At 40.2% G+C, this 14,544-nt stretch overlaps 1 protein-coding gene across 1 annotated transcript in view; it reads left to right on the top strand.

Annotated features, from left to right (window-relative positions):
* The window catches only part of PTPRG (protein tyrosine phosphatase receptor type G), a 708,710-nt gene that overhangs the window by 118,859 nt on the left and 575,307 nt on the right, over nucleotides 1-14,544 (top strand). The window contains 1 exon segment of the mRNA XM_030208031.1: nucleotides 9,777-9,881. Within this exon segment, the coding sequence (XP_030063891.1) occupies nucleotides 9,777-9,881 (105 nt within the window).

Genomic DNA, 14,544 nt, shown 5'->3' with positions numbered 1-14,544 from the left:
TTAAATGAATTCTGTCATGATCAGTTTACTACCCCTGCTTTACTAGGCTCCTTATGAAACCCTTATTCCACTGTTTCATTTGTTCCTCTTAAACACAGTGGGTGGTGTATCGCTATACAGTCTGTTTCTCTTTTCCTCCTTTGTTTTTAGAGCTCTTTGTGCAGCCAGCAGGAAAAAGAGGGTCTTCATCACACAACCCAGTTAATGGGGGAGTTTGGGGGAGGAGGAAGGAGCAAAGAAAGCCACAAATATCAAATGAGGAGATTTTTATTCACCTGCAACGATCTACTTGGTTGGTGAATAAAGATTTTCTTTCGACGTTTGTAGCTTTCTTTGCCCCTTTAATTTTCCTTAGCACATGCTGTATCCTGGTTATGGTTAAACAGTTTCTATAAAGAATTTGGAAATTCATTCATTGGTATTTGCCAGGATGCATCATCACGTCCTGCGCGCTCCTTTTAGTGAAATTGATTAGTAGTGTGGGGAACACAAAGAAGCATATTCAGTTCCTACTATAGCGATATTATAGAGGTTTATAAAATACTGAGTAGAGTGGAACTGATAGACTTGAATCGTTTGTTTACTGTTTCAAAAAATACTAGGACTAGGGATGGGCAATGAAACTACTTAGTAAATTTAAAACAACCGGAGAAAATATTTCTTCACTCAATGTGTAATTATACTAACTTTCACAAATCTCTGAAAACCTACCTCTTTAACAAAGCCTACCACGAGACTCCATAAACAACTATAACACAACACCATTCCACCCTTATCCTGAATGTCTTCTTCCTATAACTGCTTGATTAGATCTTCTTGTCTTCCTTGATATCTTGTAATACCAATTGTATTTTTTACCCTGCAATGGCGATGCCATAACAGGTATTTGTAAGCCACATTGAGCCTTCAAATAGGTGGGAAAATGTGGGATATAAGTGCAATAAATAAATAATACTTTGAAATTCATTGTCAGAAAATGTGGTAACAGCAGTTAGCTTAGCAGGGTTTAAAAACAGAAAAGTCCATTACTAACTATTAAGATGGACTTGGGAAAATCCACTGCTTATTTCTAGGATAAGCAGCAGAAAATCTGTTTTACTGTTCTGGGAGTTTGGCAGGTACTTGTGACCTGGATTGGCCACTGTTGGAAACAGGATACTGGGCTTGATGGACCATCAGGCTGTTCCAGTATGACAACGCTTATGTTCTTATGTAATCGGTAGCGCCGTTTTGTAAAAGGAGCCCTTTATGAAATAAGACATTGTGTTACCATTGAATATTTTTCCTTATGTAGTTTAAAGCACTTCTCTCCAGAATGTGTAAGGATGAGAATTTGGGAGACAGTTAGTTGCACTAGGCGAGAGACTTCTGACAGGCTCTGTGCTATTTATTTTTAAATGTATTTCTTGTAAAATTCTTATATGCATGAGGGTTAGATGAGGCTTGGATATTTCTTTCATTGTTGCTTGCTTTTGCAGTTTTCAGAGTACACCTAAGCCTTTGAAGTAAGGATTGCAAAAGATACAATACAATATATTGATCCAAAAAAAAAAGGGAAAAGAATAATGAAAGGTACAAGGTTGAGACTATTACACAAAAAGATCCTACCTAAGATGGCAGGAGAATTACCACCATCCTGGTGTTTTTTTTTTTTTTCCAGAAATAGATTTTAGATAGCTTAGCTGTTCTTTTTCTCATGAAACAGAGCAATGATTCCAAAACCTGCCTTGGGGGGCCTCTGGCCAGCCAGTGGGAAGCATTGCACGCAGATCTCTCTCTCATTCATATTTATTGTGGATATTCTGAAAACCCAACTGGCTGGATGACTGGGTACTAATGCACTTAGAATCAATGGGATCAATATATTAAAGTGTTACTGTCCTTGTAAGCAATTAATGTTAATTATCAGCATTGTTAGCACATTCAAGTTACCTTACACATGTTAATTGAAGAGCTATGCTAATGAGATAATTGTGATTGTGCTTCGGGACCAGTGGCCTTCCCTTTAGTGTCTTGAACTGCTCCCACTATGAAACTTCACAAAATATGGACAAGAATTTTTTTTTGTTTACCCTCCTAATTGTGCTTGCACCAGTTCATAGAAGAATATGATACTGTTTCATAGAATTCATGTCACAGCTCAGTATTCAACAGGAATTATGTAGCAGCTTCCCGGTCCCTTATCTAACTGAGGCCCTGATGCTCAGAAGCAAACGCGTGCGCTACAGACCATTAGCACCGGACTAGCGTCCAAAATTGCTACTGTAAAAGGCACAGAGGGCTGCAGCATGGTAAACAACGAGCTTACCCAAGGATAAAAGTTCTCCCCAACTGTCTTTATCATACATGTATCTCACTCTACCATAATATCACCTTGATATTAATCGCAACTTGTATTTGTTCATACCGAAATCGGTTAACACCGATTACGGTACCATGTAAGCCACATTGAGCCTGCAAAGAAGTGGGAAAATGTGGGATACAAATGCAACAAAATAAAATAAATAAAATATTGCAAATTGCATGCTAATGCAATTTAAATTAGCTGATTTCTTATTTCCTCCAATGCTCGACAAAGAGCACCCTGAACAAGGGAGCCCTTACCACCAGGAACCTAATGCTAGTTTGGAGCTGGCGTTAGGTGTCTGAAGAGGCCATAAGCTATTTGCAGCCCTGTTCAAGTGCTGCCTCCAAAGCTCCCGAAAGACACCAGGGAGCTGCAATCACACCGCTGTGGCTGTTTCAAGCAAGCATAATTAGTTTGATTTTAAAAAGCCACATTAATAATATGCTCTTCGGTGCAGACAATAATATTACAAGAATTTTACAAGAAGGAAAAAAGAAGGGCGAAGAAAAAAGATATGACTACATAAATGCACGATCCGGACTCTCCGACCACCACCGCAAAGCAGGGATGTTTTCACAGTACCTTTCAGGTGGGCAAAATCTGTGGAAGACCCATACAGCTGTTTTATCCCATGGTTGATAGAGGTAAGTTTTCTTCATACATGCAGTGGTCAGTGGAGAACCTTTGTATAGGTCTTGTGCACATGTGCTGGGCACGTCCCCCCATCCTTACTTCCCGAAGCTTAGAGCTAACAGCACACATAAACTTCGCATGTCATTGGTGCTGATCATTGGGAAGTTCTTTTGCCGTCCTGTAACAGCGGTCGTTTCCTGCGCTGTTTTCTACAGTGCCAGAGTTTTGAGCATCTGGCCCTAACTGCTAAGACACAATGGGGTAATTCTATAAGTGAGCACCATGATGCTGCAAAGTGAGAATCTATTCTATACTGTCATCTGGGCACCCAGGGGCCATTTACAAAGCAGCACGTGCAAAATTGACACTACCGCCCGATTAGCGCCCACCCGGTGGTAATTTCAAAGTTGGTGCTCACTGTTTCTCACGATAGAAAATATTTTTCTATTTTCTACCGCGGGGGGTGTTCCCAGTGGTAATCGGCAGTGCGACCATATTGATGGACATGAGCCCTGACCGCTAAGGGATCGGGCAGTAAACAGTCGTGTGCTACCTTTAATTCTAGCCCATGCCCTTTTATTGTCTTCACTGAAAAAAAGCCTTTTTCCCCAGCCACGGTAAAAATTGGCCCAGTTCACGCCAAAAACACGCACTCACACTTACCACAGCCTTAGTGAAAGGACCCCCCAAATTTTGTTACAGGAAATTAATGTAATGTAATCTGGGATCAGTGCACTTCACTTTTACACTCCTACAGTTACAGCCATAGACATGGTGTAAACTACAGTCAGGTAATGCAGCAAGGGAGTGCATGACTTATAGCAGAGGTTCCCAAACTTTCTCCGTTAACAGCGCCCTTAGTATCTAGTAATTTTTTCACGGCGCCTCTAGGCCATATTTCCTCTTAGTTCTTCTCCCCCTCCTGCCCCCGCCATCGCCACCGCCTCAGTTTTGAGTACTTCCTTTTCTGGTAGAGATGCCCAGGGCACCGTGGCGCACATTTTGGGAACACCTGTACTAGGCCATTTGCCTGCAGAGACCCCGCTGCTGCTGGTCACCATTATTTTGACAGTCTCTGAAGTCTTTTTGTTTGAAGACCTGTTGCTTTACCCACTGTTTGGTCTTTACTTGTGTAACTTGGTGAGGTTTATGACCTGTTGGTTTTGGTGATTCCAAGTACTGCAATATCATATCTCTGATGGGGGCCCTATCCAGTCCTCAGCGGCAGAGAAATCCTTGCCTTCTGGCTGTGGGGGTGGGGTGGGGAGGAATAGGTTTCAGTTGGGAGGGACTCAGCAAATCTCTTGCGATCTGCTTGGCCGTTGTGTGCTGTATGTTCAGTTCAAAATTGCGTACTGGGAAACCTGACCCTAATTCTACATTTAAACATTTGGCGTAGAAAAAAAGGAGAGAACCAGCGTATACTAAAAAAAAATGTTCAGATAAGATCTCATCTTTCATTGAAGAAGCAGAAAGGGTTCAATGGTTTTCTTATCCTTGAGTTGACAAGAAATTGAGATGCAAGCATTAAAACTCCGAATACTACCTCTTAGATGTCATCCAGGAGAATTTGATCATTCCTTATTCAAAGTGGATGCAGAAATTCATTTCTGTATATTTATTTAAAGTGTATCATAGACAAAGAATGCATAAAAGTAGGCATTTTTGAAACGATGCTAAATTTTCATTTGCATGAATAAGATGCTGACATAAGCAATTAGGCTGAAGCTTGCAAAGGCGAGGATTTGCATAATTTAATTTTCTGCACAGAAGACATTGGAAATCGATAATGTGATTCATAGCAGTGCTATGTATTTGCCTCCTGTTATATTTTTTGACTGTTTGAGCTAAGAGAACAAAGCAGTTTAGAATGTATTATATTTTATGTGCTGAAATATCTTAGTTTTTTTTTTTAATCTATGAATTATTTATGCTCGTATACAGAGTAACATCATAAGTTAGGTTGAAGGGAGGTCAAAATCTCATTTCATTCAACTTACTCCGGCTCTTGACAACTCTTGGTTGTGACCTTAGAGTAGACAGTGAACATTGCTGTTTGCCCTGTGGTTTGGGCTTCCAAAAAGGCATCTCCTTGGCCCACTACCTTGAGGAATTACTTCAACTTCCCGTTTGAATATTAACCCATTAGCGCCCAATGTTCCCATAATAATGGCTTATTATGGGAACATTGGGCACTAATGGGTTAAAGCATTTGTCCTTCCTGCCGAAAATAATATCTATCAGGTCAGTATTCAACCAGGGCTGTTGGCATTTTTTTAAAACACTAGCCACTGCGGCTGAAGTGAGTGTGTATATTCAGTGCTAGTATCTGGATAATGGCCAGAGCTGAATATCCAGATTCATTGGTGACAGGCACTCTATCTAGATAGCAAACCAGATAACGTTAGGAAAAACTTTATGCTGTCCTGACTTACTTTTATTTATTTTTTTATTCAATTTTATAGCCTGTCCTATCAACTATGCCCAGAAAGGGTTACATAATTTACATTCATAATAAAAACACAATACACACATACATAAAATCACTTTATCCAGATAGTTATCTGGTAGGTGGACTGGATATTACCGCCAAACCAATAACTCTGGGGACTATCCTCATTCTACCCACAGATTGCCCTGGTACCAACCGGACAGTGCCAGGACAATCTGCAGTGATTTTCAGTGGTATTTGGATAATGCCACTGAAAATCATTGACTGGCCTTGGTCAGGGGTGGAGTTTACACAGTATGGGTGGAGTTTGCAAGTATGCTCATCTGTGTGTATCCTTGCACAACCGGGAATGGACATTATGCTCGCTTGAGAACAGGTGTAAGTGTTCGCATCCGGAAGATAAGTGTGATTTCTGCTGCATGTACTAGTATTTTCTAAAGATAATTATGCATCTTTGTAATTTTATAAATAGGTGTCTACCTGCCCTCTTAAACCAGATGCTCTGTTATAAGATTATCCTCTTACTTATTCAACATGTTGTCCTGGTAGTTTTCCTCCTGCTCTTCTGGCTTCCTGACTTTGGGAGAATTCCTTTACAATCAGCCAAGGATGTGTTTTTTTCCCCCTGTTTTAAATTCCCCCAGCATACATAGTCTAGAGATCATAGCAATAATTATCTTCAAATTATGTACCTTTATCTTTCAAATACTATCTCCCACCTTACCTTCCTCTCTCTATCACCTGTCTCTACCTACCTATCCATCCTATTATTATGTTATACTTAATTTCCTACTTTACATAACAAAATTCTGTGTTACCTATTACTATGTAAGCCGCATTGAGCCTGCTTTTAGTGTGAAAGTGTGGGATACAAATGTATTAAATAAATAAATGGCACAGCTCCAGACTATATGGTACCGTTATTAAACTTACCTCAAAGAAACACTAAATATGAGGCAAGAAACTATCTCAGACTGTACCTCCCAAATTGCAAAAAAAGTGATCTACAAAACTGTCCACTCTGCAGACTTTACTTACCTAGGAACTAAATGGTGGAACTCCTTACCACCCAAAATAAGAAATATACTACTACTTATCACTTCTATAGTGCTGCAAGGCATATACAGCGCTGTACATAGTACACGAAAAGACAGTCCCTGCTCAAAGAGCTCACAATCTAAATAGGACAGGCAAACAGAACAACTAAGAGGTAAGGGATAAAAGTGTACAGGGCAAGTGAGTAGTGGTTAGGAGTCAAAAGCAGCGTTAAAGAGGTGGGCTTTTAGCCTGGATTTGAAAATGGCCAAAGACGGGGCTAGACGTACAAGCTCAGGAAGTTTATTCCAGGCATGAGGTGCAGCGAGATAAAAGGAACAGAGTCTGGAATTAGCAGTAGAGGAGAAGGGGACAGACAGGAGAGATTTATCCACAGAACGGAGTACCCGAGGGGGGGGGGGCGTAGGGAGAGACAAGAGCGGAGAGGTACTGAGGAGTGGTAGAGTGAATGCACTTGTAGGTCAGTAAAAGAAGTTTGAATTGAATGCGGAAACGGATAGGGAGCCAGTGAAGTGACTTGAGGAGAGGGCTAATGTGAGCATAGCAACTCTGGCGGAAAATGAGTCGTGCAGCAGAGTTTTGGACTGATTGAAGAGGAGAGAGATGGCTAAATGGGAGGCCGGTGAGAAGCAGGTTGCAATAATCTAGGCGAGAGGTGATAAGAGTGTGGATAAGGGTTGTGGTAGAGTGCTCAGAGAGGACGGGACGGATTTTGCTGATGTTATAGAGAATGAAACAACAGGTTTTGGTAACCTGCTGAATGTGAGCAGAGAAGGAGAGAGAGGAGTGGAAGATGACCCAAGGTTACGAGCTGATGAGGAATATACTAGGTTCCACTAAATCCTCAAATCGTTCCTATTCAAACAAACCCTCACAAAGAACAACCATATCTCAAATAATTAATTATTACCTGAATTGGTTATTACTCTATTTACCATTAACTTTCTCTTTGCTTCATTTGCAATTTCTCATTCATAATAGATTTTCTAAATGCTAACATCCATAGTTATCCCAGTATGTTTATCATTCTGTGTTGTAAAATTGGATTCTTACAACAAATTACTTTCTTATGCATTATTCCTTATGTATCCTATACTGTTTATTGTAAGCCACATTGAGCTCAAACTTGTTTGGGATAATGTGGGATATAAATGTCATAAATAAATAAGTAAAAATCAGCAGTCATGGACTCTGTATTTGACCATGAGGTGTTGCTCTTGAGAAATGGTCAAGACTTCCTCACCCAAGTGCTCGGATAGCTGCTTCTATAGAATCCACCAGCCTCAGCCACCCCAAATTGCTGAAGGCCCAACTCGCATTGAATCAGGGACCTTCTGTGTGGCAGCTCACAGCACTGCCAAAGGGCTGACCTGTCACACGTGTTGAGATTTGGTGTGCTGTTTAAGATAGCACATTTCTTTTTCCTGACTAGTTTCCCAAACATCTGTGACTTTATAGAGCTTATACCTGATTCAGTCAAGTGTAACTGTGCAACAAATGAAATTAGCATTTGCAGATAGCATTTGAGGCATGAAAGTAAACAAATAGCAGATGTTAAAAAGTGGAAATTCCTTTGAGGAAATACTTCTTGAGGAAAAATGAAGCTTGTTCATTTGGTTGATCAGTTTGGATGAGTTTTGTAGCTTCAACCATGAAGCTTTTCTTTAATATATATTAATGTTTTTTTTTTTTCTGTGACTAAACATAAGCTTATTTTATCAACCTGCTTTCCAAGGTCTCTGTTAAACCCTTTAGTGTTCAATGTTCCCATCAATCTGTTCCCATATGGCTTATTACGGGAGCATTGGACACTAAAGGGTTAATTATTATTATAATATATATATTTTTATATATTATTATGTGCCCAAAATGTTTAATACTTTAACCACCGCTTATTCCAGATGTCCAACCTGAAAGACTATCTTTGATCCATTAAGGATCATCTAAATTTCAGAGACAAACAGCTTTGAATCTCATAATGCCTCTATTTCGATCTGTGATATCGCTGTATCTTGAGTTTTGTTTCCAGTTGTATATGCCCCCCATCCCCTCTGAAAAATATATAGGAGAACTGGAAAAGCTACAGCAAAGGACCACAGATGTGATCAATGATTGAATGAATACCTTGGAAAAAAAAAAAAAAAAAAGATCAGCTGTGTTCCACGTTAGAAAAAAGATGATGAAGAGTTTGTATGATAATGATTTATAAACCTATAAGTGATGTTGAACAAAATATTAGAAAATGGTTATGTACTTTTGCAAACAGTATTAAGATTGGCAAATTCCTCATGAAACTGGTTTTTTTTTTTCCCATTGATACACAAGACCAGTAGTTTTTGAAGAAAGGTTTGTATAAGTTTCTGGAAGACAGATCTGTTAATGATTATTAACCAAATCTCATTCTACTGGTTCTTCCAAGAGACCCAGATTTGCAATTGAGAAAGAGGGCATGCTTGTCTCAATGGACCATTGTCTTTCCCAGCATTGGTTTGGTCTATGTTCTTAAGTCCTTACCAGTCCTAGTCTTCAGGTGCTGCAGAGCAGCGATATGCTTTGGGGATTTCCTTGTTAAATTGTTTTTTGAAAAGATGGTTGTGTTCAGCAAGTAGAGCCTCTTGATAAGACATTCTATTCATCTTGGCATACTTTCATTAAAATTAATTCATGGTACAGTATGTACCATTGTAGCCCACACTCAACTGTTGCGGAAATGTGGCGTGAAATGACACTGAGATTTTGAGAATTGTTGAAAACACTTACTCTGAAGAACTTTACATTATATTTAGAACCACTCAGGCCAGCTGCTAGTTTGTTGTCATTGAAAGACATAACAATTGCACCAGTGTCCTCCATTCTGCCTGACAAATTTCCAGTAAGTTGCCTCAGTTCCAACAGATTTATTAAGTTGCTTTTTTCATAAGTATGTCCTTTATGCCTGTGCTTACAAAGGCGCGTTATAGGTGCATCATCATTTCTAAAGCGCATTAAAGTGCTAATGCACGTCAAACAGTGACGCACCTATAGGAATATATTGACACGTTAGAGTTCAACATACCTTAACTTTAAAGGCACGTTAAAAACGCTAACACACCTTAGTAAACATACGTTACACAAATTCTTTCTGAAATTTCTAGCATGGTAGTGTATGCTGTTACCATCCTACTGGGACAGTATTTGAGCATCTGATGGTTGTTTATATTATAAGGAATCTTTCCTACTTTAATGCTACAAGAAAATAACCCTGTTGTGTCATGAATCTGACTAACTTAATGTTTTTTGCCTTGTTAGCTTTGACGGAAGGTTATGTTGGATCGCTACACGAAGGCAGATATGGTAGTTCGGTACAGATACGACGGCGTAAAGCATTGGGAGATCCTTATTGGGCTTACTCTGGTGAGTTGACCTTGAATAGCTGTGTAAGAAGGTTCATTGTTTTAAAAAAACAAAACAGTGGGGCCCTTTTACTAAGCTGCGGTAAAACGTGGCCTGCGCTAGTGTGGGCACGTGAAATTGGTGCGCGCTGGGCCATTTTTTAAAACGGCGGGCAAAAAGGCCTTTTTTTAAAATGGGGCAGAAAATGGCCATGTGCTAATATTAAACGTAGTGCATGGCTATTTACCGTCTGAGCCCTTACTGCCACAGTTTTACTTGGTGGTAAGGGCTCATGCGTCATTCATGTGGTAATTAGGCAGCATGCGGCAACATGGCCGCACTGCTGATTATCACTGGAACCCCCCCCCCCCCCCCCGGCGGTAGAAAATAGAAAATTATTTTCTACTGTGAGAAACTGCGCACGCCAACTTTGGAACTTCCACCGGGTACTCGCGCTACCCTGATGGTAAGGTTGATTTGATGCAGGTAACTCTACTGCGGCTTTGCAAAAAAGCCCCTTTGTTTCTTTCAACATTGTTTGCTATCTGTCTCTTTCCTTTGAGGCCTGACTTTTTGTTTTCACCTTGGAACTCGGATCCTATGCATAAGTATTTTCAAGGCCATTCTGGTACCTTAATTTGCTGCATGTCCTTGAGGCAAAATGTTTAATATGAACTGTTTTAGCTTTTTACCAGATTTCCAGTTCTGTGACTTTGTGCATTTATTATAAGGGATAACTGTTAATATATTTTTTTTATTCCTAGCTCAGTTGATATAAAAAAAACCATTACAGCAGTACCTTGATTTCACCAAGTATTTGAATGTTTACAACCTATAGTAAATGCTTGATGTTTTATAACCGTTTGGATGAGTGTGTGCAGATTTTTACAAAGCTGAGTTGCTTGGCTTCTTTAGTTCTTATTGGACACATGTCCAGTACGACCGTCACCCTACCGACAGTTCTGAATGGAAAGGTGAAAGATGGAAGCAGGTGGTAAAACTAAAACACCCTGTCCTCGTTCCCAGGGTTGACTTGACAAACCAACAATATTGTTCAGCAACCACGGGGATTCCTTTGGTTAAAAATGAGATTTAATGTAACATATACTGCGATGCTACAGTCTTTTTAAACTGATCGCAGTCCTTGGAGTGGGAAGGATAGTTTTTTTCATTATTGCCAAACTTTACTACAGATAGAAAGTTTCTCTGTGTTCGCTGGATTGTAGAGAGAGGCGTCAGTCAGATGGTGGGATTTGAGGGACCCTGATAGGCTTTCAGGCTAACCAAATATGTAAATACTATTATACTATATATCTTTACCCATGCAATTATATATAGCTCCTTAGCCCTGGAGCGAGAAATAAATAAATATTATTTTTTTTTTTTGTGGATGACAGTCTATATGAGGGATGTAGTGTATGGCTACTGAATTCCAGTCCTTGACATCCACAGGCAGGCCAGGTTTTCAGGATATCCACAATGAATATGCATGAGAGAGATTTGCATACCAAAGAGGCAGTGCATGCAGATCTCTCTCATGTATATTCATTGTGGATATCCTGAAAACCTGGTCTGCCTGTGGACCTCAAGGACAGGAATTGTGTAGCCCTGTTGTAGTGTAGAAACAGTGAAAGCCTGGTTTCTTAAGTCTAGTTTGAAGCTGAATCCTGAAACCACACTAGCGCGGTGGTTTTCATGTAAGTGTAACATACTACAGGCCCCGCTGCAGCTATAGTTTAGGGGTGGTATTAATTGGAAGACCGACAGTGACTTTGCAGGTTTTGAAGATGTTTAGGGCATAAGCTACAGAGGTTGTTCTTGGCATCTTTATCCACAAATTGATGGCTTCTGGATTAGATTACTCTAACGGGTTGTATCAGGGATTAGGAGGGAATATTTAAGACTACTGTTCATCCCAAATACAACCAGCAGCCAGGCTTTTGCTAGGGGTTACCAGCTATGGTGGTTATCAATCAAAATAAGATGTTTGCTCAAGCTGTGGTATTTGTTTTTTAGAAGTATTTATCATGGCTTCTCTTATCTGGCCTGTCAACAGTACAGTCTTTTAAGTCCAGAGTGACTGATTAAGGTGTCAAAGGGAGTGGAGGAGTCCACAGCCTAAGGCTGGAAGGGGATGAATATAGAGTTGGATTAAGGGTAATGGGTGTGTGTGTGTGGGGGGGGGGGGGGGGGGGGGGGTTGGTAGGGCCTGGTTATTTTCCTGGGACCCAAGTTGTCTTTTAATCCATTTTTCATACTTCTTAGTGTGAAAAGGATATTCAATATTCATCCCTTTTCAGCCTGCTCTTTCTATTGAAAATGCCAGCAAGGGTGTCAATTAGTGCAGATTTTAATTGGAGGCTTTTTTTTTTTTTTGGGGGGGGGGGGAATTAGAGCCTAACAAATTGTTCCTGATGACAGAAGTGCTTGCTTCCATCTGTTGTCACTAGTTGTGTTGCACAGACAGTTCTGAGGGGAATGGGCTGCAAATTTGAAAATCTTTATTTCCCCACAAGTTATGAGTATGGTGGTGATGGTGGTAGTGGATTTTTTTTTGTTTCGTTTTTTTTGTTAGGGATGTGGGCGTTTGTTCACAAGTAACTGGACCAAGACCGTCAACTCGCTTCATGTAGTGGTTTCATGCAGCACCAGCTGGCGTGCCAACGATCACTTGGGTTCTTTAAAACAGATGTTCTGTGTTTCCAAAAGTGTTTGCATGAAATTGTGGTAGCTGTGTATTGTTAAAAAGGAAACTGACAAAGAAAAATGCCAAAATTTCACCACCGGTGTTTATGTAGAAGGAAGAGCTGCAGCCAAGATAAATAGACCAATGCTGAAATTAGCCTGTCAGTATTTGGTTTTTACAGAAATCTTTATATGGCAATGGTTGGTAGATGCTTGATATTTAATAACAAACCTTGCAAATGTCTCTGTATGGAGGCATGAGATTAGTTGACAATTTTCTCCATGGTGCCCTATTTTAGCATGAATTCAGAGATTTTCTGAGGTTAATAATATCATTAAATCAGGAGAAATGGATTTGACCACCCACTAATTCTTTTAGATTTATGTCACTGTAAAATGTATAGGCCAGAGCTATAATTACAGCTTATCTATTGGCTTTATGCATCGCTTTGTCTATTGATGATTAATTCCATGCTTTCTGCAGTGAATTTAGCAAGCGTGTTTTGCAGAGGAAAGAGAGTCACTTTTCAGCCATCAATCACATGTGCTAGCATCTACTGGTGTTAACCAATTAAAAACTTGTGGTCACTATAGGCTTCTTTTACAAAGCCGTGCTAGTGATTTCCGTGCGGCAAATGAGAGGAAGCCCGTAGGAATTGAATGGGCTTCCTCTCATTTGCCACGCAGGATTCGCTAGCCCTTTGCAAAAGAAACCATATACCTGGGGAGGCAGAAGTAGAAAATATGAATTTGTTGTTTATTACCAAGATCCTCAAACAAATCATTTCATCATTTGTCCCCATGTCAACCTCGTATCAGTTGGGAGTAAAGGGTATGGCACTTGATGGGAACGGTCTGTGCAGTTTTGTGGGTTTATAAATTTTTGTTTAATTTTATTTTTTTATGGTATTGAACTGATTTTAAATTTTGGCAATGCTGTCTTTTCAAACGTAGTCCCCATTTCTGTATTCCTTTTTAAGGGGGGTTTAAAAATTATATAGGCTGACGTTATAGCGGTAAGGCTGAAATGGTGACTCCTTGTGATCTTGGGCATTTCACCTAGGAACCTTTTTACTAAAGCTTAGCATGCGGTAACGGACATTAGCACATACTAAATGCTGTGCATTTAATGGTGCTTGTGCTAAGCTTTAGTAAAAGGACCCCTTAACGCTCCATTGCCTCGGGTACAAACTTAGACAGTGATCCCTCTGGGGACAGGAATATACCTACTGTACCTAAATGTAACTCACCTTGAGCTACACCTGAAAAACAGACGTGCATTAAATCCAGATGCCTTCCCTTCTCCTCCTTTTAACCACTTACAAGTGTGTTGGAAAAGATCAAGTGTATGGGATTTGCGTTACAAGACGTATGAGGAGAGACTTGCTGACCTGAACATGTATACCCTGGAGGAAAGGAGGAACGGGTGATATGATAACAAATATGTGAAAGGTATTAATCCGCAAACAAACCTTTTCCGGAGACGGGAATGTGGTAGAACTAGAGGACATGAAATGAGGTTGAAGGAGGGCAGACTCAAGAAAAATGAGTGGTGGATACTTGGAATGTCCTCCCGCGAGAGGTGGTGGAGATGAAAACGGGAACGGAATTCAAAAAAGCGTGGGATAAACATAAAGGAATCCTGTTCAGAAGAAATGAATCCTCAGAAGCTTAGCAGAGATTGGGTGGCAGCACCGGTGGTTGGGAGGCGTGGCTAGTGCTGGGCAGACTTCTACAGTCTGTGCCCTGAAAATGACAGATACAAATCAAGGTCAGCACGTATGAGTTTATCTTGTTGGGCAGACTGGATGGACCATACAGGTCTTTCTCTGCCGTCATCTACTATGTTACTATGTAAGTGGATTTAGCCATACATCCATTTTACTCAGTAGGCTAGAGAGAATTTGGGGGCTCAGTCTAAAGACTGTCATAAGTGAGGCTTTTGAGTTACTTATTATGTGTATTGTGAAGTGGAGTCTGGAGTGCTGCATTCTACCAA

This window comes from Microcaecilia unicolor, chromosome 6 (genome assembly GCF_901765095.1).
Source record: "Microcaecilia unicolor chromosome 6, aMicUni1.1, whole genome shotgun sequence".
Taxonomy (NCBI): domain Eukaryota; kingdom Metazoa; phylum Chordata; class Amphibia; order Gymnophiona; family Siphonopidae; genus Microcaecilia; species Microcaecilia unicolor.
The sequence above is the reverse complement of the archived record's forward strand: the minus strand, read 5'-3'. Positions and strand labels throughout refer to the sequence as shown.